A 21,765-nucleotide genomic window follows, 5' to 3' on the forward strand; every position below is an offset into this window, starting at 1 on the left:
CCAGTGCCCTTCCTCTCACCACTGCCTGAGGGGACAGTGCCAGATGTTCCCTATCCATTATCCATGCCTGCCCTGTGGATGGTGGGCAGTCTGTGCATCCCCTCTGTGCCTCTGGCAGCCCAGTGTCCTGCAGTCCCATCCAGTACAGCCTGGCATCTCACGCAGTATCCAGTGCAGTACATCCCTCTCATGCAGCGTGTCCTGTGTGACACGGCCTGTCTCACTGCAGTCCGGTGTCCAGCTCAGTGTACCGCACACCGGGCACCCTGCCCCAGGCACCCCATGCCCACGCTCTCCGCAGGACACGTCTCTTGCTGCTGGCTGAGCCAGCGCAGGGGCACGGCCGGGCCTGCAGCACCCCAGCTCTCTGGGGTGGCTCCTGCTGGGCTGCTATACATAGGTAGGCCAGCCCAGCCTCGGTGAGGCGCTGAATGGAGCAGGCTCACTCTTATCAACCCCGCGTGTCATCAGAGGGTATTTTTGGGGACAGCAGCTGCAGGCATTTGTAACATTTGGTCCTTGCGCACTGACAGCCAGGAGGGGAGCTGGGGGAAGCAGCAGGAGCTGGGTGCCGGCACTGAGAAACACAGGGGAGAGGTGGCGGAGCAAGGTACATGAGTGGGCCGGGGGACTAGGCTGGGGGGCTGCCTGGGGCAGGCTGACTGGGGAAGGGAGTGTTTGAAGGGTGCAATGGTGTGGCCAAGCCATCACACCCATCTGTTTGTGTCCAAAGGAGCTGCTGTGGGGTGGCCCACGGGTTAGGGGTGTGCGTGGATGGGAAGATGGCTCTGAAGGGTGCACTGTCCTGGGGGTAGGCCTCTGGAAGGAGAAGCTGGCCGCAGTCCCTGTTTCTCCTTGGGGACCAGCCCTCTCCTACCCTCTGGCTCATTCAAGTATTTTTATTTCCTCTCCCCCTGCCTGAGCAGGTCAGAGACGACCCTATCCCTGTCCCAGCCATGGTGTGGGCAAAGGTTGGGGTGCACTCACTGAGGGGAGGCACGGAGCACCCTACCCTGCTCCTGCTCCTGATGGTGGGCACGGTTACCCACAAAGCCGGGGATGGAGGCAGTGCCCTCCAAAAGCAGGACCCACCTCCCCAGTTTTCATTTTGCCTCTGAGGCTGATGATTTCCAGCTACGGTTTTGAGTGCACAAGGGCTGAATCTTGCTTGTGGGACTACTGTCTGGAAGGGGGACCCCTTCTCCAGAGCCCCGCTTTACCCCAGGGCACGGCCCTGGGGTGCGGCTGCCGGGCACAGGGGTCCCCTGCCCGCCCAAATCTGGGAGGAAATCCCAGTCCGGGTCCAGCCGGGGCCTCGGGCCCGTGACAGCCCCGTGTCAGCACCTGCCCGCTGAGCCAGCCCAGATGCTGCAGGAATGCGGCTCTGCCACCACCCGATACTGCAGGAATGTGAATGCCCGGCGGGTGGGGAAGGGGCGGGCTGGGGCCCTTTTGCCTCCGCTCTCCCCCAGCCCCCAGCAAGCAGCTGCCCATGCTCCCTGTCTAGACAGAGGTCCCCCGCCTCTGGAACTGGAGTCCCCTCTGCAACCCTGGGATAGGTGGCATGTGTCTCAGCCCCCCGGGGTGCAAAGAGCCACCTTTTGTCACCTCTCCTATTGCCTCGGGCTGGGAAACGGCTGATTTGGGTGACGCAGGGGCAAAAACAGTGGGGCTGTGCTGCCCCGAATGAGGGTGATGCTCCTGAAGCAGGGGGTCCATGCTGGGGATTTTGCTCCAGGTGTGGGCTCCTCCTGGTTGGGGGTTCCACCCTGGTCTGTCTCTGATGAAGCTTGGGCCCCAACTCGAGTCTGTCTGTACATCCCCCCAGGCTGATGGTTCCTACTGCTGCTCCAGCCAGCTGCCTGCCGTGATCCTGGGGAGCTGATGATGGAGGGGTTTGGGGGAGCCCCCAGGTTCCTGGCCTATCCACGTGCTTTCACGGTCCAAAGTGGCACCAATGTGGTCCTGAGCTGCCAGATCATGGGTGATCCTCAGCCAAGCATCCTCTGGGAAAAGGACAAGAATACCATCGAACCCTCAGGCCGTTTCCATATGGAGTCCAAAGGGGACCTGTACAGCCTGCTGGTGTCCTGTGCCACCCCCAAGGACAGTGGACTTTATGTCTGCAGGGCCAAGAATAGCGTTGGCGAGACTTACGCTGCCACTACACTCAGTGTAGAGCCAGCGGAGCCCGGAGAAGAGGAAGGATGCTCACGCAGTGTTGCACCTGCCTTCCTCATTGCCCCCTCGTCCATGCGGGTGTGCCGCGGGGAGGACGTGATGTTCACCTGCAGGGTGTCTGGGCAGCCCTGCCCGGTGCTGGAGTGGGAGAAGGACGGGCACAAGCTCTCTGACCTCTTTGAGAGCAGCCACTTTGCAGTAGGGCAGAAACCAGAGGACTGGCACTTCCTCAAGTTGTTCAGTGCACGGCCCCAGGATGGGGGAGTGTACGTATGCCGGGCACGCAGCGGCTCCCAGGAGGCTCTGGCTGCTGCCGTGCTCCTGGTGGAAGCCCAGGCACCGCTGCATGGGCTCCCCAATGGCTCCCCTGCTGATGGTGCCGAGGTGCTGGTGGAGCAGCAGCGGTGGCGGCGGCACGCAGCGACACGGCGTGTGGGACCGGAGACCTGGGTGCCCAATGGTGTAGTGCCAGCCAGGGTGCCAGGGGCCAAGGCATTTGCCGTGAGCGCAGGGAAGCACGCCAAGTTTCGCTGTTTCGTTACTGGCAAGCCCAAACCAGAGATTATCTGGCAGAAAGATGGTGAGCCTCTCGCCCCTGGTCGCAGGCATCTCATCTATGAGGACCGGGAGGGCTACTTCATCCTTAAGGTGCTGTACTGCAAACCCCAGGACCAGGGGTTGTACATGTGCACTGCTTCCAACACCGCTGGCCAGACCCTCAGCGCAGTACAGCTCCAGGTGAAAGGTAGGAACATGTCCCAGGAGTGTCAGAAGTGGCTGGGCTCTGGGTGGCTCAGGGAATTTTGTCTGGCAGGGGTGTCTGTGTGGGAGCCCAGCATCTCTGGGCTCCTTCCTGCCCTGTGCAGCCAAGGTCACCCCAGACTCCTCAGGACAGAGCTGTGAGCTGGAAGCAGGGGATGCTGAGCTCCTCCAGGAGCTGTGTCCTGTTCCATGTCTCTCTCCCCTTGCAAACAGAGAGGTGGCTTCTTGGGATGGCTGCGGGTGTCCAGCCACAAACAGGGAAGGGGGACAGTGCCTTGGTGACAAATTCCCCTGAAAGTGCTGAGTGATTTTGGCAGGCAGCCCTGCAGGGCATGGCTCCAACAGTCTGCACTGGCAGCAGCCCAATTCCCCCCAAGCCACCCAGCCAGCTGGGGCCAGCCCGTGGCTGGGGTTACCCAGTAACTGGTGCAGCCCCTGCCTACATCCCACTGCTCCCCTCCACTGAGATGCCTGCTGCAGCATGCTGCCTTCTATGCTCCTGCATCCCCCAAAACTCCCTGCTGAGATACTGGGGGCATCCCTGTGTCTCCCCAGGCTGTGCCCTGGTTCTTGCTGTTCTGGGGAATGTGCTGGTCAAGGCAGTGTCTGTCTCAATCAAGCCAATGGAGAGGGCCAAGGGTTTGTGAGCTGGGAACACCTTGAGAGAAGGGCTAATGGTGGGTGCTGTACCCCACACTCCCTAAGCTCCTGTCTCTCCCTGTGGCAGAGCACCGGCTGCGGTTCCAGGTGCAGCTGGCAGACGTGGAGGTAGCAGAGCGGGAGGATGCAGTGCTGGAGTGCCAGGTGCCCCTGGAGACCATCCCCACCTCCTGGTACCTGGAGGACAGGGAGCTGCAGCCCAGTCACAAGTATGTGATGGAGGAGCGAGGGGTGGTGCGGCGCCTGACCATCCGCGATGCCCGCACCGATGACGATGGCATCTACCTCTGCCAAATGAAGGACAAAGGGCGCAGCATCGCCGAGGTCTCTGTGCGAGGTGGGGGTCAGGTCTCTGGTAGCACAGCTTTGCCTTTTTATTCTCCTCCTTGCCAGGGTCCCCACTGCCCCCTATGTTTGCCTTACCATTTGCCTGGTGCCTGCTGCTGCCCCTTCTCAACCTCCTCCTTCTCCTCTCCCACCTTAAAGAGCCCATCCTGTTTCCCAGCATCCCTCCCTGGCCCTCATATATCTCTTCCCATAGGGGTGATTGTGAAGCGGCTGCCACGGAAGCTGGATGTGATGGAGGGGGAGAATGCAGTTTTCTGTGTGGAGACACGGGATGTGGTAGAGGGGAGCTTCTGGAGCCGGGATGGGCTACAGCTGTGCGAGTCACCCCGTACTGTGCTTAAGAGCTTCAGCAGGACACACCTCCTGGTGCTGGTGCATGTCACTCGCCAGGAGGCAGGCATCATCTCCTTCACTGTTGGGGAGTCGCAGACATCCTCCCAGCTCCGGGTCAAGTGTAAGTTCCAGGCTTGAAGGGGTCCTGTGTCCTCTCTCCTGCCTGTTCATAGGGGGTGATACAGAAGGGGAGATGGAATAGGTACCCAATATGCTGGGGCTGTGATGCTGCAATGTGTTTTCTGGGAAGGGGTGTTTGAGCAGGGCTCCAGGATCCCAGCCTCATAGGCACTCAGAAACCCCTGTAGCTGGCAGCATGCTAAATGGTTTGGGGATCCTCAGAGAGAGGATCCCCAAAGAAACAGGCTATGTATCTCCACTCAGCCCTTCTGCCACCCCACCTAGAGCCTCGCTGCCATCCCCAAGCAGGCAACCTGGGCTGTGACTTGCAGGTGTGAAGCACGACCCTCCGAGTGCACCGGTGGCAGCTGAGATGAGCGTGGTGGAGAGCAACACGGCGCTGCTGACTTGGTGTCCTGCGCCTGACTCCCACCTCCGCCCCGCCAGCCACTACCTGCTGGAGCGTCGGGAGGCAGCGGGAGGGGAGTGGGTGCAGTGCCTTGCCACCGACCTGCCCAGCTGCGTGCGGGTGCTGGGCGACAGCGTGCCTCGAGAGGCCGACTATTGCTTCCGCATCTCTGCCGCCAACAAGCATGGCACGAGCAGCCCTGTGGAGTTCCCCGGAGCTGTGCATCTTGGTGAGGAGACAGGCAAAAGCTGGCATGTCGTGCCACAGTGTGCTGGTAGTCAGTGACACTGGGGCTCAGTCCCACTGTGCTCCAGCCCCAGCAGCTCATCTGGAGAGGAGTCTGCAGGACACGTGGGTGAGGGACGGTGAGGATGCACAGTTTTCCCTGGAGCTCTCAGCCGCAGTACACGGATCCTGGTTCCTCAACGGCACCAGGCTGGGAGAGGAGGAGGATGCAGGTGGCCGGTGCAGCGTACAGCGCCGTGGGATGGAGCACTCGCTGCTGATCCGGGGAGCACGACTGGCTGACACTGGGGCCCAGGTCACCTTTGTGTCCGGTGGTGTGAGGGACTCAGCTATCCTGCATGTGCAAGGTGATCGGGGCACTCACCCGGTGGTCCTACCAGGACCTCAGCAGCAGGGGCTGGCTGTCATGCTGGAGGATGCTTCTCACGCCTCCTCAATGTCTCTCAGCCCCACAGGTCCACATTGCCCCAGTGTCTGAGGCCGAACGGCTCCGGAAAGTGCCAGCAGGGTTGCCTGTGCTGCTGGAATGCCAGGTGTCCACCCCAGATGCCCCTGTCTGCTGGCTGAAGGATGGCAAGGCCGTGCCCCTGGATGACGTTATCGCCGTGCAGACAGAGGGCTGCGTGCGAAGGCTGCTCCTCCGCTCAGCATGTCCCTCAGACACTGGTGTGTACACCTGTGACGCTGGGGATGATGCCGTGGACTTTGTGGTGACTGTGACCGGTGAGCTGCTGACTGCATGTGGGAGCCTGACCCCTATATCCTGATAGTGCTCCTGCTCTGTTTCTTGCCCCCATATGCGGCAGAAAGCTGCAGCCAGTCATGCTGAGGCCCGCATTATCCCTGGCAGAGGTGCTGGTGAGGATTATCAGCTCCAACGAGGAAGCCCCCCACACCTACGTGGCCAGGCAGCGTGTGGAATTGTGGTGCCAGCTGTCCCGCCCAGCAGCCCCAGTGCGCTGGTACAAGGATGGAGAGGAGGTGGAGGTGGGCGAGAGCCTGGTGCTGGAGCAGGAGGGGCCACTGTGCAAGCTGGTGCTGCCCTGCGCTCAGACACAGGACACAGGGGAGTTCGTCTGTGATGCTGGTGGGGACTCTGCCTTCTACACCATCACTGTAGTGGGTGAGTGTGATGCAGGAGGGCTGGTACAGTCTCACAGGGTTTTCTTTGCCTGTGCAGGATGCCACAACACATGTGCTGCTGCCAGTATTGCTGTCACTTGCTGTGATGGGATACTTGTCAGACATGCTCTTGCCAAGTGCTCAGGAGCAGTTTGGTTGGTTGTATAGTTGGGGTCCTTGTGGCACTCAGACCAGCTGCCAGAGGGAACAGCTCACTCTGCCTGCCCAAAACACTAGAGCACATGAGAGCACCCAGCACCTGCACGTCAGGGTGTTTGCCAGACCTCTGCCATGGCTAGTAACCAAGCCCTCCTCCAAGGTCCTAAAAATAATGGGCCCGACACCTGCATAGGGTGACTCATGGTTGGTCATTGCTCTGATGGACAGCATTGATTGCTGACCTGAAAATTAGCAGTTGCCTGGAGACCGATGGCTGGGTGGTGTTTGCTGGGGTGTTTGGGTGGGAGCAGGGCTCAGCACCCTGTGGTGGCTGCCCCAGCTGTGGAGCGGCTGCTAGCGTTGCTGGCCGGCAGAGGATAATGAAAACTGAAAGCAAGTGAAAGGCTTCCCCTTGTTGGCCCCAAAATCCACATCCCACAACCACAGGGAGACAACCAGGGGCAGAGCTAAAGCCCGGTTGAAATGTGGTGTGAATTCAGTGGTAATGCCTCACTGTGGGGTTAACACATGGCAAAGGGCCAAAGTTAATGGCCAAAGATGTAGGAGTGAAGATAGGATGAGTGATAAGAGATACTGAAGAGTCAGTGGAGTGGTGACTGCTGGGAGGATGAGGAAGGGAAGGGTTTTAGTGAGATAAAAAATTGCCAGTGGGAAGGAGAAGCAGCATGGGCATTGGGCAGAGGCAGTGTGTTGTGTGGGAGTGTGGGGCATGGAGAGCTCTGCTTCCCTAGGGTGGCAGAGGGAGCACCATCTGCTGAAGCTCAGCCTTTTGGCTGAGCAGCTTTGCAGCACTTTGACAGAAGGGTCTTAGGGAGGCTGTCTTGGTTCAATCTGGATTTGGACATCAATGTCACCAGCAGGGCTGGGGGTGGGTGCCTAGAGGCTCAGGCTGACACGTCTCTGGCACAAGTGCCAGGCTGGCCGCTGCAGTCAAGCACTGCTGTGGCACGCTTGGGTTTCCCTAAGGCATCTCAGCTATCCCCCATAGGGCTGTTGTGGCAGGGAGCCTGCCTGCCTCAAGTTCGGCCATCCCCACGCACCTCTGGGATTTCCGTCAGCTGTTGAGCACTGGAGCTCCCTCAGAACTAGCGAGAGGCTGAGGCCAGAGCGATGCTGCCCACTGAGGGCTTGCACATTATCCCCTCACTTCGGTGCTGCTCAACATCTCTAGCTGCACTTCAGCAATGTGATTGCTTTTAGCAGGTCCAGGGAGAGAGGCAGCGGCCAGTCGTTTGATCAGGGAGCTGGGCGGATGTAGGCTCAGCGTGCGGCAGGTTAATCGCTGCAAACTGGCGCCGCACCGCTCCCGCACACTGCGGTGTGCTGCTGGGCCCGGGCATCACAGCTGGGAGCTGTCTGGGAAGCTTCCACCCGGCTGCACAGCATGGAGCAGCTGCAGGCTGTCAGAGAGGCAGGTTGCTGTTCTCCACCACTGTGCCCCAGAGCTGGCTGTGGCTTGTGCCCGCAAGGAGCCACGGGCCTGATGAGTGCCCAGGGCGGAGTCCAGGCCAGCTACGGCTGGCTGCAATGTGCATGGCCTGGCAGGCAGTGTTGGCTGTGGGTGGCATCCTGAACTTCTCCTAGGAGAGAGGAGGGCTGGTCACCTAAAATTTGTACTGGGAGACCCTCTGTCTTTAGAGCTCTGATTCAATTTAGAGGGGCGATGTTAGCAATGGCACACATTTTATGTAGCAAATAATGGTGATTTTAGTGATGACTGCAATCTGGAATTGGGTCCTGGTGAGCTGGAGGGATGGGGCTGCTGGCTGCAAGCAAACCACATGCCTGTGCCATAGTATAAGCAAATGCCAAGGCTGAGCCATGACAGAAGCACCCTGGCTGGCATCTGGTGGCCTCTGAAATGGATAGATAGGCAGAGGGGAAGGCACCCCCTGGAAGAGCAGCTGCAAGGGCTGGTGCTGGCACCACAGACAGTGGTTATCAATACTGGGCTTGCCAATTTGTATCCTCCCTCCACAACCTTCTGCTCCACCATAGGGCAAAGCAGGGCAGGTACCATGGGGGCAAGGGCACGGCAGCAGTGTATAGCCAGTTCATAGCCTAGTGCTCCTCCTGATTGTAACATGTGGGGAGAAGAGGGAGACCCAGGCACGATGGTCCAGAAGCTTGTGCCATGCGGCATGTGGATGATGTGATGCCTTCCAGCCTTAAAACTAACAAGAGGTGAAGCCATCACTCCAAACAGGGCTGTGACTGCCACCGTCACTGGCTCTGGTCTTTATGTCCTGGCTGAGCCCCATGTCTCTCCATGACAGAGGAGCCGGTGAGGATTGTCAGCTCCAACGAGGGGGCCTCCCACACCTACGTGGCCGGACAGCGTGTGGAGCTGTGGTGCCAGCTGTCCCGCCTGGCAGCCCCGGTGCACTGGTACAAGGATGGGGAGGAGGTGGAGGCAGGTGAGAGCCTGGTACTGGAGCAGGAGGGGCTGCAGTGCCGGCTGGTGCTGCCCTGCGCTCAGCCACAGGACACGGGGGAATTTGTCTGCGATGCTGGTGGGGACTCTGTCTTCTACACCATCACTGTGACAGGTGGGTGCAACAGACACATCCCTCTCCCCCTTCTCCCTCTGCCCCAGCTCCTTGCTCACACTGTGACTTCAGCACCTCAGCTGCCTCTCACCTCCTTGTGAGCAGTTCCTTGCCCATGACCCTGGGTTGAGAGGGGGGGTATGGGCAGGAGCATACAAGCTGGTTCTGTCTCTTGCCAGAGCCCTGTGTCACACTGCCCCCTACACCCCAGAGCACAACCAGCTGCCTGCCTCTGGGTGATGCCACCTTACACCCCAGACCTGCTGCTGCCTCAGCTTGCAGCTACCAACAAACACCACAGGGCTGGCATCTCTATGGCCATTGCCCGCAGGGCAGGTAGCATGGGAGGCCAAGTGACACAAGGTCTTGGTCCTCTCAGCCCTGAAAGTCTGCCTCACCCCAGTGCCAGAGGCACAGCATCTCTGGGAGGTGCTAGCAGAGCTGCCCTTGGTGTTGGAGTGCCAGGTGTCCCCTCCAGATGCCCCTGTCCACTGGCTGAAGGACAGCAAGGCCATGGTCCTGGCCACCTGCTCAGAGGGATGCTCACAGAGGCTGTGCATTGCTGCAGCCGCACTGTCTAACTCAGGGTGTACACATGCCATGCCGGGGATGATGCTGCCAGCTTCAGGGTGATCATGAGCAGTGAGATGCCCAGGGGATTCCGGTCCTCACAAGGGACTCACCCAGCACCACGCCTGTGCCCTGCCATGTCCCCAGCAGAGGTGCCAGTGAGGATTGTCAGTTCCAACAAGGAGGCCCTGCATTCCTACGTGGTCGGACAGCGTGTGGAGCTGTGGTGCCAGCTGTCCCACCCAGTGTCCCCGGTGCGCTGGTACAAGGATGGTGAAGAAGTGAAGGTGGACGAGACCCTGGTGCTGGAGCAGGAAGGACTGCAGTACCGGCTGGTGCTGCCCTGTGCCCGGATGCAGGACACAGGGGAGTTCATCTGCAATGCCAGAGATGCATCTATCTCCTACTCCATCTTGGTGGCAGGTTGGTGGCACAGCAGGGACATCCTGGAAAGGGCAGCACTGCACCAGCTCTGTGCTCTGGGGTCCCCAGCCCTGCTCCCTGCCCTCAGCATTGTGGACGAGGGTGTGCAGTTGTATCTCTGCACCTACTGCCCCTGCCCCTGAGTAGCTCCGACCTCTGCACTGGGGTGAGAGGATGTAGCTTCCATACAGCCCCATGGGGACAGGCACACAGACGACAGTAAACAGACACCGCAGAGCCAGGAGCAGAGCAGTGAGCAGGTCTCACACCTTTCCTTCACATCCCACAGAGCCACCAGTGAGGATCCTGCAGCCTCCACAGCGCTCACTGGAGCTGCTGGTTCAGGCACCAGGGTGTGTGGAACTGCGGTGCGAGCTCTCTGTGCCAGATGCTTCGGTGCACTGGTTCAAGGATGGGTTGGAGGTGGATGAGACTGATAACCTGCTGCTGCTGGTGGAGGGGGCCTGGCGCTGTCTCTTCATCCCCAAGAGCAGCGCGGAGGATGCAGGCGAGTACATCTGCGAGACCAAGGATGAGGCCGTCTCCTTTGACGTCAAGGTGTCAGGTCAGTGGAGGTGCTGATGGTGTTCTGGCCACCAGTGGATGTCCAACCACTGGGCCACCCAACACAGGTGCTCACCTGGGGCTAGCAGCAGAGGAGTGCCAGGGCTGTGTTGTCCCTGTGCTGCTTTGTATCACAGACATGCCATACCTGCAGAGCCTCCGGTGAGGATCCTGCAGCCCTGCAGACCTGTCCCTGTCATGACGGTGTCCCCGGGGGAGACGGTGACACTGTGCTGTGAGCTGTCCCGTGCAGATGCACCTGTGTGCTGGGCAAAGGAGGGTGTCAGGCTCGAGGCTGGGGGAAGCTTGGTCCTGGAGGAGGAGGGTGCCTATCGCCGGCTGCTGATCCCCACTGCCCAAGCTGAGCACTCTGGAAAATACACCTGTGACACTACCAATGACACAGTGACTTTCACCATCCAAGTGTTGGGTGAGCATGAGGCTAGGGAAGAGCCTAGTGTGGAGTGCTGGGTGCACAAACCCCAGAGACCTCAGCTCTGTTGGTGCTGGATGCTGCAGATCCGCTGGTCAGGATCCTGGAGAAAGACGTCCTGCTGACCCACCGGCGTTGCCAGGCCATGGAGGACCTGGTGCTAGAGGTGCACCTCTCACACACCCATGGTGAGGTGAAGTGGTACAAGGACGGGGAGAAGCTGCAGGACACGGGGCGTGTGCGGCTGGAGGAGGACGGGCTGCGCCGGTCCCTCGTGATCCTGGGCACCACAGGCAAGGATGCTGGGGAGTATCTCTGTGACACCGGTGATGACAGTATCATCTTCTTCATTACTGTAGAAGGTGAGCAGGAGGTCCTGGTGGGGATGGCCAGGGGGAGAGGACTGAGGTGGGTCTGTGGCTGCTGCCAGGGTGGTGTGAGGCTGGGCTGGGTGGCAGTGAGCACAGGGAGGCTGGTGGGGGGCACTTGGGGAGTGGGCTGCACGTGTGTTGGCCCTGGGGAAATCCCTGTGCTAGCCATAGCTGCAGCCAGAAGAGTCCAGACAGGGTTTGGCCATTGAGATATCCAGCACAGGATGCTTTTGTGGTGACAGCCCATCTCTCCAGTCCCAGAGCCACCGGTGACCATCGTGGGCAGCACGGGCACCGAGGTGCATCGCTGCCTGGTGGCCGGGGAAGACCTGGTGCTGGCTTGTGAGCTCTCCCGGCCCGACGCCATTGTGCGCTGGCTCCGGAATGGCCAGGAGGTGCATCCGGGTGAACGGGTGCAGGTTGAGGCCCGTGGGGTGCTGCGACAGCTCACTGTCAATGGGGTACAGCCCAGTGACACAGGGTGCTACATCTGTGATGCTGCCAGCGACCGCATGGTGACAAATGTGGAGGTGTCAGGTGAGCTGGTTCAGAACCCCAGGGACCTCCAGAATGGTGGGATCATGCCACAAACCTGGACAAGGGGAAGGGAAGCCTCTGTGACCCTCCTGATGCAGAGGCCAGGGTGGCAGCATGGCAGGGAAGGGTGGGAGCGCTGTCCCTAACCCTACAGAAGCTGTTGGTTAGAAAGAGACATATCAGGGTCGTGGCGAGACATGTCCCTGCTGCCTCCCCCAGCCAGGGGCTGTTTAAATTTAGCCTTGGCTGGCTCCCAGGCGCCGCTCCTCCTGCTTTGGCTGCCAAAGGCTGAGCTCAGCCTGGACCCTTATCAGCTGGAGATGGAGGGCTGTGCAGGGTGGGAGGGGGCCTATTGCAGGCGGGTGCCCTGGCTCCCCAGCAAGGAGTTCTGGATGGGGAGGGAGACATACAATGAAATTAATGTTCTCAACATGGCAGCTGGGCCGCCTGTACAGGGAGTGATGCAGGAGTGATGGGCTCTGCTGCTGTCCCTTCCCTGAGTGAAACCCTGAGCTGCCAGATCCCTCCAGCCTGCATGCCTGCCCCTCTGGGACCACTGTCTGGTCCTACTATGACCCCTAGCCAGCCCCACAGCTCTCCTGCCCCACAGTGACTCACTGAGGGATCACCTCTCCACTTGCATCAGTCCTATCCCTGCACTGCACCCACTGTGGGTGCACCCCTGAACCCTGCCTTATCCCTGCACCCCTCAGCCCGGCCTGTGTGCATTGTCAACAAGGAGGAAGCGCAGAGCCCGCTGGAGGTGCAGGAGGGGGACAGTGTAACACTGGTGGCTCGGCTGTCCCAGGAGACAGCGGCAGTGCAGTGGCAGAAGGACGGACAGACGCTGTGCTCAGGTGGGCGGCTGCTGGTGTGCAGCGAGGGTCCCATGCACAGCCTCACCATCAAGCAAGCGGAGCTGGGTGATGGGGGCATCTTCCTCTGCGACGCCGGTGATGATGAGGCGCATTTCACACTGCATGTGAAAGGTGAGCCTGGGGGTGTCCCTCGCCCACGCCACGGGCAGGAGCAGTCTCATCTTGCCTCATGCCGGAATGCTTCGCACCCCCATTCCCCTGCCACTGGCAGGGCCACAGCTGAGCCCGGTTCTCCTCCGGCAGAGGCACCCGTGCTGTTCGTGAACAAACGAGAGGAGCAGGAGAAGCTGCTGGTGCTGGAGGGCGGCAGTGCCGTGCTCTCTGCCATCACCTCCACAGAGCGATCTGATGTCACCTGGCTGGGCCCGCAGCAGGCGGCAGTGGCCGGCGAGCGCTGCGAGCTGCGTCGGGATGGCCGTGTGCACAGCCTCATCATCCACAACGTGGCCATGGAGGACGCTGGCACCTACACCTGCCTCTCACCCCACGACCAGATGCAGTTCGACGTGAATGTCCGAGGTGGGTGCCAGTGGGGCAGCGGGGGTGCCCGGGGATCCCCCTGCGGTGGCATCGGGTGCCGATATGGGGTGGTTTGACTGCGCAGAGCTGCGGGTCAAGTTCCTGCGAGGGCTGTCGGACGTGCGAGCCCGGCAGGGCGAGCGGGTGGTGCTGTGGTGCGAGCTTTGCAAGGCGCGGGGCGACGTGGTGTGGCGGAAGGACGGGCGGGTGCTGGCGCCCGGCCCCCGCCGGCAGATGACGGCAGAGGGACGGGAGCGGTCGCTGGTGCTGAGCCGCGTGGAGCCCGCGGATGCCGGCGAGTACTGCTGCGAGTCCAACGACGACCAGACCCTGGCGACGCTGACGGTGCAGGGTGAGCCCAAGGCTTCCCCGCCACCTCGGGGGACTCCTATTCCAGAGGGGTGGTGGGGATGCTGGCACAGCGATACCAGTATTGCAGGAATGCTCTGCATCCCTACATGACAGGGGGTTCCTTATGCTGTGCCCTGACAAACCGGTTGTAGTCCCCAGGGTGGTGGAGATCATCATGGAGCTGCAGAGCCTGACAGTGCTGGAAGGGGAGGATGCCACCTTCAAGTGCCTGGTGTCCCCCGAAGATGTGGCTGTGACATGGCAGCTGAATGGCCAGCCCGTGGTCCCCAGTGAGCGTCTGCTGGTGACCAGGAGCGGGCTGTGCCACGGCCTCACCCTCCGGCAGTGCCAGACAGGTGATGCAGGCACTGTGACAGCCAATGCCGAGGGGCTGGTGAGCACAGCTCGGCTGAGCGTACAAGGTGAGGGGGAAGGAGAAAGCTGGGGTTCAGCCCGAGACACAGCCCTGGGGTCAGCTGCTGATCCAGCACGTGGGCCATGCAGAGGCACAGGTGCTGTTTGTGCAGAAGCTGCAGGATGTGGTGGCAGAGGAGCAGGGGGACGTGTGCCTGGAGGTGGAGGTGAGCCATGAGGCTGCCGAGGTGCAGTGGCTGAAGCAGGGCATCCTCCTTCAGCCGGGAAGCAAATACCTGCTGCAGGAGTTGGGGTGCCGGCGCACCCTCACCATCTGCTGCCTCGGCCCTGCCGACCGCGGCACCTACCGCTGCGAGAGCCTGCACGACCGCACGCAGGCCAAGCTCCATGTGGAGCGTGAGTACCAGGCTGGGGATGGGGATGGAAGGCAACGGGGGTGGGATGGGGACAGGGAGGGCACCCAGTTGTTGCAAGGGGAGCATGTGGGCAGAGCTGGTACTTGGCTGGAAGGGGTGGTCAGAGAGGTGAGTGCGTGGGCAGGGGTGGGAGTCCAGTACAAACAGCTGGATTTAGATGATCACTCCAGCAAGCACAGACTGGGAAGCCAGGGGCTCTGTGGTGGAGCAAACACCTACTCACAGACTTGGGTCCCTCACAGCCCGGAAGGTGTCAATCCGAACACCACTGGCAGATGTGGAGACCTTTGAGAAGGAGACAGCCACATTTCACCTGGAGCTGTCTCACCCTGGCGTGACTGGGGTCTGGACACGGGACGGTATCCGCGTGAAGCCCAGCAGTACGTGCCGGATCAGTGCCACGGGTTGCGGGCATAGCCTGACACTGGAGAGGCTTGCACTGGAAGACTCAGGGACTGTCACCTTCACTGCTGACACTCTGCGTTGCAGTGCCCACCTGCGTGTGCGGGGTATGGTCCCTGGGGCAGGCTGGGGGGTGTGTGGCACTGGCACTGTCTGATCTTCAGCTGCTCTGTACTGGGGGATACCAAGGCTGAGCTGGGCCACCCTGGGCATATGTGTCCCCCTGTCCTGGACAGTGGTGACAGTGTGCTGGCAAGTGTCCCCCTGTCCTCAGGGAGGAGATGTAAGCTGAGCAGTGGGGGACACCCATCCAGGGTCTGGGTCCAGAGCCAGCTGGAACACCACTGATGAGTGCTTACCCATGGGTAGTGCCACTCTCACCCCATGCTGAAATGCCCCAGCCACAACTACTCTTCCCTGCAGCCACAAATCCATGCCTTTTCCCTACCAAGCCTTCATATCCTGTGTCCTGCCTCCTCAGAGCCTCCAGTCACTATGGTGAGAGTCCCACGAGACCTGGGGGTCCCAGAGACGGGGGTTGCCAGCTTCGAGTGTGAGCTGTCTCGCCCCAATGCAGAGGTGAAATGGTTCAAGGTGAGGGCTCACCCTTATCCCCTCCAGCAGCACCTGGCCGTGTCCTCCTCCATGCTTTGTCCCCTGGCCGCTGCCCTCCCTGCCAGGGCTGCAGATAGAGCAGAGGGGCCAAAGCAGTGGGGTGCTGCCCGTTTGCTGCCATGCAGGATGGACAGGAGCTGCGGCCAGGGCCCAACTGCCGCATCTACTCGGCGGGACGGCGCCGCATCCTGCAGCTGAACCGCTGCGAGCTGAGCGACACTGGCAGCTACACCTGCGATGCGGGTGACTGCCAGGCCTCTGCCACGCTGCACGTCCAGGGTACGGTCTCCCAGCTCCCAGCAGTGTGCACACCCCTAAACCCTACGCTACCTGCTCCCCTCATCCTTGGCTGCCCTGGCACCCTGTGCATTGCCCACAGAGCGCCAGGTCCACGTTGTGCAGGAGCTGCAGGACGTCAAGGTGCGGGAGGGTGACAACGCAGTCTTCACCTGTGAAGTGTCACATGGGGACGTGAAGGGCGAGTGGTTTCGGGACGGGGAGAAAATCAAGGTCTCCAGCACAGTGAAGATACGTCAAGAAGGTGAGGGTGCAGGTGGTTCCACACCTGGTTTGGTGCTGGGAAAGGGCAAATTCAAGTAAGGGGCATTTGTGAAGACAAAGGGGGGTCCCTCCCTGCCTTGCTTACTATGGGTACACATTGCTGTCACCTTGAGCCAGCCTCTCCCTCCCCAGGGACCCGGCATTTCCTGCTGTTCTGTGGTGTGCGCCCTGAGGACAAGGGACTCATCCGCTTCACAGCCAGGACAGTTGTCTCGGAGGCCAGTCTGCAGGTGGAAGGTATCAGTGTGGGCTGTGAGGTCTGGCTGGGCTCTAACACCAGGTCTGGGGTGTACCGGGTCAGCTTGTGATGTCCTCATGGAAGCCTACTCACCCCACGATACTGATGCATTGCCCTCACCTACCAGCACTGCCAATCCGGATTGTGAAGCCACTGCGGGACAAGACAGTGCTGGCGAGGCACAAGGCGACACTGGAGTGCACCGTGTCCCACGCCCGGGGCCGGGTGCGCTGGCTCCGTGGGGACACCGAGATCTTTGCTGGCGACAAGTATGAGATCTGCAATCTGGACTGCTACCGCACACTCATCATTCACCGCGTGGGCCCCGAGGACGAGGACTCGTACACCTGTGACGCCTTCGATGACCGCTCCACTGCCCGGCTCCTTGTGGAGGGTGAGTGGGCACCTAAAGGGGCACCACTGGTGGCTGCCAGTGCTGCTGTGCCTTGCAGTGAAGAGACACCAGAACCCTGTTTCCCCATCCCCTGCCGCTTGCAAAAATCTTGAGTGCTGGACTGGAGGGAGCAGGTTGGATACAGCGCCAGTGGTCTGTTCCTCCCTGTCTGGGATACACCTTTTGGGTGCCCCACCTGGCAATGCCCCAGCTGACTCTGACTCCCACTGTTCCCACAGGGAGCTAGAAGCCAGGATGTGGTTCTCAGGGCCTGCACGCAGACTGATGGATGCCACTGCTGGAAGATAGGGTCATGCTCCCCCTGGCATGGCCAGACCCACGGACACCATCCTCAGCCTGCTCCAGCCTCAGGGCTCTGCATTAAACAGCCTTTTTTTCTGACGTGGCTTCTTCCACACCACTGAGCCGGGGTCCCATTAAGATAGAAGATAGTGGCATCGGTCTCCATTCCAGCACCCCTGGAAGCCCGGCGGTCTGGGCCCCGCCTCACCCCCGCCCCCTGCCCCCGCCCAGACCTTGGCTTTGCACGCCAGACTCCGAAAGGCTCTTTACTGTGTGGCCGAGGCCTCAGCAGCGTTTGGCACATTTACAAAAGAGACTTAAAAGGGGGATGGCAGCACAACGCTGCGGGAAGGGGGTGCCTGGCAGAAACATGCAGTTCCTGGGGCAGCGGGGCCAGCTGGGCTGGGCTGGGGGGTTCCCAAAGCAGAGGGAAAACTCCCCGGTCCAGTCTCACCACCATCCTGCCTGCCTGGCCATGGGGAAATCCTGGCTCACTCCGTAATAAGTTAATACAAATCACAGCAAGAGAAATATATACAAGGCGTGAGCCTCTGCCTGCAGCAGTGCTCTGGGCAGGGGCTCCTGCCCTGCCCTGCCCCAGGGTCCCCCGGCCACTATAAAAATCCAGTCGCCAGCAAAACAGCGACGGTCTCTGATGCTGCAGGGGTCCCCGCATCCCTGAGGCAGCCCAGCCTTTGCCCAAAGGCTGGAGCCAGTGTCCTGTCTCCCATCAAAACATTTTGTGGGGGATGCACCCTGCCAGTGCAGCTCCTGCTGGACAGGCACCAATTGCCAGCATCACCTTGGGAACCATCTGGCCGTGGCAGTCTCTGCCCCAGGACCACCCCGGTCCAGCTTGGAAAAAGGAGTGGCGAGCTGCTCTGGGGTGTAGGGAGGATGGCTAGGGCAGGAGGATCTTCCAAGAAGGCAGGTTTTGGGAAGCGCTGCCTGGGAGCTGCTCTTGGGACAGGGTGGGACAGGGCACACATGCTCAGGGGATTCCCTGCTGGGAAAAGGGCCATGGAACCTGCTCTTTGAGGAAAGGACATAGGGGACAGGCACTTGGGGAGTTGCTGGGGGTGCAGTGGGGTGGGGGCAGGCATGGGGAGCTGCTCTTGGGAAGGGGGGGGACTCAAATATGGGGAAATGTTAAGATGCAGGATGAGCGTGCCCGGGCCATAGGGTAATGCACAGCAGTGGGGGTTCAGGGACCCACCACTCCAGCAGAGCCACTCGCACTGCACGTCCATGGGTTCTGGTCCTTGGGCTGAGTCCCTGCCAAAGGGCTTCCCCAGCACCTTTGGGCCCCACAGGCAGCTGGGGCTTCCCCAGACAAGTCCAATGTGTCTCCAAGAAGGGTCTCCATCTGCAGCCCCAAGCCACATGTGGCCACTTGAGGCCAAGGACAAAGCCCTGCCTGTCTCAGGGGTTCTGTCAGAGCAGGCTGGGGTGCTGGTGTTGCTCGAGGTCACTGGGTTGGCTTATACCCTCACAGCAGGGCCAGAGCCCGTGGTGAGGGGCACGGTGGAGCTGCAGTCATAGTCCAGGTCCACCACGGCATGGGAGCTGGCGATGAGGCTGTTCAGCGATGGTCCTGTCTGCCGCTCTCGGAAACTCTGGATGTAGCTCTGTGAGAGAGGGGGAACAGAAAGTGAGGGGGCCCTGCCCCTGGACCACTCCTAAATGCTGCTGCAGCCCCTCCCCGGCCCCCCTCAAAAACAGCCCAGTGGAATCCCCAGAACTTGGGCCATCCAGTGGCTGGCCACAGCAGGGAGCACAGGCTTATCCCTCCCCTGGGCATTTTGCACCTTGCCTACTGCTTGTTTCTACTATGCCCACAGACCTCTTGGCCAGCAGTTCTCATTTGCTTGCAAAGGCTGAAGTGCTCCATGGTCTTAACGGCCCAGCTTAGCCCTTCTTGAATTGCTCAATCCCTGGGACACCCCAGTATCATCCCTCAAGCAGCTCTGATGTTAGCTGGTGCCTGGGCACCTCTCCAGTCCCAGCCCACCCACTCGGAGAAGGAATGGCTGTGGAGACTGGGGGAAGATCTCTACCCTGGCTGCGGGACTCACGGGGGAGAGCACGTCCCCATCAAAGCGGCGCACAGGGTTGGGCTTGCGGCGGTAAGCAGGCTCAGGGGGGTGGGCTTTGTGCTGGTGGGGTGGTGGGTGGTGGGGTCTCCGCTTCTTCTTCTTCTCCTTTCGGTCTTCTCGTTGTTTGATTCGCATCAGCTGCACGCGGCGCTGCTGCCGGCTGATGATCACTGTGGAGCAAAGCGCCCTGTGAGCACTGGGGAGCACATCCAAATGAACCCTGCAGCCAAACCAGCACCAGCTTTGTGCAACCAGGCCTCCCTTGGGTGGTGTGACGCCACAGAGTCCTGAACCCCATATCTGTCCTTGTGAACCAGGTGCTGGAAACATCCACCCTAGTCCCCTGGTTCCCAGCTCCTACACTCACCCTGTGCCATGCCCATCTGCCCCACTCCCCACACACCTTCTGTATGGGAGTAGCCCTCGGCTGTGACCTTCCACTGGACCAGGACACCCAGTGTGGTGAGGAGCGGCCAGATGCCCAGGATGACCCAGCTGTACCAGCACACGGGGCGAGCAGGGGCCACCTTGATGCGCTCATAGATGTACTGCACCAGGAGGAAGAGCTCGATGAAGTAGTCGACAGTGACGGTCATGATGGCGCTGCCGAAGACGGCGGTGGAGAGCGTGGTGAAGAAGCGCTGCCACTGAAGGGTGAGGACAGCAAAGAGCATCCCCACACCCAAGAGCAGCGCGATGGGGATCCACACTGTTGGTGGGTGGTAGAATTGCTCCATCACCACCAGTGTGGCTACCGCCAGCAGCAGCCCCAGGAGCAGCCCCACCATGAAGAGGCCAACGCTGCGCACCAGCATGGTGACCAGCCCACACAAGACTCCGATGCCCAACCCAATGCCCACTGAGGCCTCCACGCTCAGCTGTGTGTCCAGCACCCGCTCCTTGTAGCACAGCATGAAGATGATGATAGAGCCAAACATCAACCCCGTCAAGAACATGACCGCCTTGAAGCAGCGGTAGCCTGTGGAGAGACCACCATAGTCAGGGATTGGATGACCAGAATCCCCCAGCTCCCCTCTGCCCTCTTCCCCACTTGCCCCACCAGCAGTCAGGCTGGCCTGGCTCACCGAAGAAGCAATAGATGATGCCAAAAAGGCAGCACATGGCGCACACCACTGAGGGCACCACCTGGTAGCGACGCTCAATTTCCTGCTGGCAGCTGTGCCCCCACTCCTGGCCTGGCTCGTGCGGCAGCAGCTTGAACCGCAGCGTCTGCACAGTTGCAGTCATGGCTCTGGGGACTCCTGGGAGAGGTATCAAAATCTCCACTCCTGCCTCATAGGTCGCCGGCAGAACTGTGTCCCGGCACCCGCCCCACCTGGTGGGAGAGAGACAAGGAGTATGGAGGAACTGGTGGCACGTGCCCAGCAGCATGAGCCACCACTCAGCACCCAGACACCAGAAATCCTGCTCTGTCCCCCAACTACATGGATAGGAAGAGAAGGAATGGGGGAGCCTCATCAGGTGCAGACTGTTGCCCAATGTGTGGCTGTCCCCAGAGAGCCTACCAGTACCCCCGGCAGCTTTGTGTCACTTAATAATTTGTCTGTGGTTTCAATTTTCCTACCCATGCCTCTCCAGCACCCTTTCCCTGCTTGTTTAACAGGAGACTTCCACAACTTGGTATTTTCTGACTGTGAAGTAATTATGCTCAGTAATTAAGTCACCCCTCAGTCTTCTATTTTTATAGGCTAAACAGATTGAGCTCTTTAAGCTTGTACTCCAAGGCATTTTCTCCAATCCTCTAATCATATTTCTGGCTATTTTTCATCTCTGCTCCAGCTCCCATTGTCCTTGTAAAAACAAATTGGGCCTTCACACTAGATCCAGCCCTCCCATGCCAATCCATGGGGCTGGAAGGGCACCAGCTGTAGCTGGCACTGCCCCTTACCCAAGGGCTCACCCGTAATGCTGCAGTTGTGCCAGGATGCTGAGCAAACAGCTACCGGGCCCCCCGCAGCGCCTACACAGACGGAGGGGTCATAATCCCCTGCAAAGACTGATCCAGCTTCAGTTTAAACCTAATTACAGCATCCGTCTGCCTGCTCCCACCTGGAGCCAGTTCCATCACCCCTTCACTGCCCTAGTCCCTTTACAGGCTCAGTTGGTTTAGAATGGGTTTATTGTCACAAATTGTCCCCAGGCCAGCCTCACTCCTTCCAAGTGCCAAGTTTATGCGGCCAGTTCAGGACAGCTCACAAAAACGGCGCTCTGGCGCTCTGGGAAGGAGCTGGGAAGAGGGCAAAGGCTGCAGTCATGGCTTCCTGTTGCCCAGCACTTTGCTGCTGCCCAGATGGCCTCCACTGGCATCTCAACCCTTGCCGACAACCTCCTTCCTCCCTTTGACTGGGGAAGGCAACACCAGTCAGGGCAAATCCCCGTGGGGAAGCCGAGCACAGAGCCTAATCCCAAGGAAGCAGGCGGGTAGGGAGCGGGCAGCCAAGCGCTGGGCCCCTGCTCCAGCCCCCGGGGGGACGCTAAGCAGGATTGGACTTTACCCGCAGAGCCCAGGAGCGACGCTCCGGCCCTGGTGGGAATGGGCGACGGTGAGCGGAGTGAAAGCAGGGCTCTGCCGGCCCAGGGGACCGGGGATGCGGCACGGCACGGCTGGCAGGCCGGTGCGGGGATGGCACGGGAAGGCATGGGATGCCGAGGCGCCGGGCAGGCTGCGGGCAGCGGTGCGGGCGGCTCGCGGCGCCCATTGGCGCGGGCACTGTTGCTAGGGGAGCCCAGCGCCTGCTCATTGGCGCCGGGACTTACCCACCTGCTGCCGCCCGCCTCGGGCCCCCCG

The 21,765-nt window shown here is 60.6% G+C and overlaps 2 protein-coding genes across 5 annotated transcripts; one reads left to right on the forward strand and one right to left on the reverse strand.

Annotated features, from left to right (window-relative positions):
- The first annotated feature begins 393 nt into the window (after positions 1-393).
- On the forward strand, positions 394-16,959 carry OBSL1 (obscurin like cytoskeletal adaptor 1). 3 transcript variants are annotated; one of them, XM_015635343.3, is made up of 26 exons: positions 394-610; positions 1,829-2,926; positions 3,671-3,940; positions 4,145-4,405; positions 4,737-5,042; positions 5,128-5,406; positions 5,507-5,782; positions 5,910-6,182; positions 8,638-8,910; positions 9,628-9,903; positions 10,193-10,468; positions 10,622-10,897; positions 10,987-11,262; positions 11,527-11,808; positions 12,522-12,797; positions 12,930-13,205; positions 13,291-13,557; positions 13,709-13,978; positions 14,061-14,327; positions 14,590-14,856; positions 15,231-15,343; positions 15,490-15,643; positions 15,744-15,905; positions 16,058-16,162; positions 16,291-16,557; positions 16,797-16,959. In XM_015635343.3, the coding sequence occupies exons 2-26, from the start codon at positions 1,885-1,887 to the stop codon at positions 16,802-16,804; spliced, it is 6,798 nt and encodes a 2,265-aa protein (XP_015490829.1). In that variant the 5' UTR covers positions 394-610; positions 1,829-1,884; the 3' UTR covers positions 16,805-16,959. The 3 variants fall into 3 exon arrangements, with proteins under 3 accessions (XP_015490829.1, XP_015490831.1, XP_033371976.1); XM_015635345.3 differs by having other exon boundaries at positions 9,631-9,903; XM_033516085.1 differs by lacking the exon at positions 394-610 and having other exon boundaries at positions 1,513-2,926.
- Positions 16,960-17,113: 154 nt separating this feature from the next.
- TMEM198 (transmembrane protein 198) lies at positions 17,114-20,314 on the reverse strand. 2 transcript variants are annotated; one of them, XM_019007548.2, is made up of 4 exons: positions 20,042-20,314; positions 19,360-19,935; positions 18,918-19,126; positions 17,114-18,488 (listed from the first exon to the last, which is right to left on the reverse strand). In XM_019007548.2, the coding sequence occupies exons 1-4, from the start codon at positions 20,202-20,204 to the stop codon at positions 18,342-18,344; spliced, it is 1,095 nt and encodes a 364-aa protein (XP_018863093.1). In that variant the 5' UTR covers positions 20,205-20,314; the 3' UTR covers positions 17,114-18,341. The 2 variants fall into 2 exon arrangements, with proteins under 2 accessions (XP_018863093.1, XP_015490832.1); XM_015635346.3 differs by having other exon boundaries at positions 18,936-19,126; positions 20,042-20,313.
- Between the last annotated feature and the right edge of the window lie 1,451 nt (positions 20,315-21,765).

The sequence above is a fragment of the Parus major genome, chromosome 7 (genome assembly GCF_001522545.3).
Source record: "Parus major isolate Abel chromosome 7, Parus_major1.1, whole genome shotgun sequence".
Classification (NCBI taxonomy): domain Eukaryota; kingdom Metazoa; phylum Chordata; class Aves; order Passeriformes; family Paridae; genus Parus; species Parus major.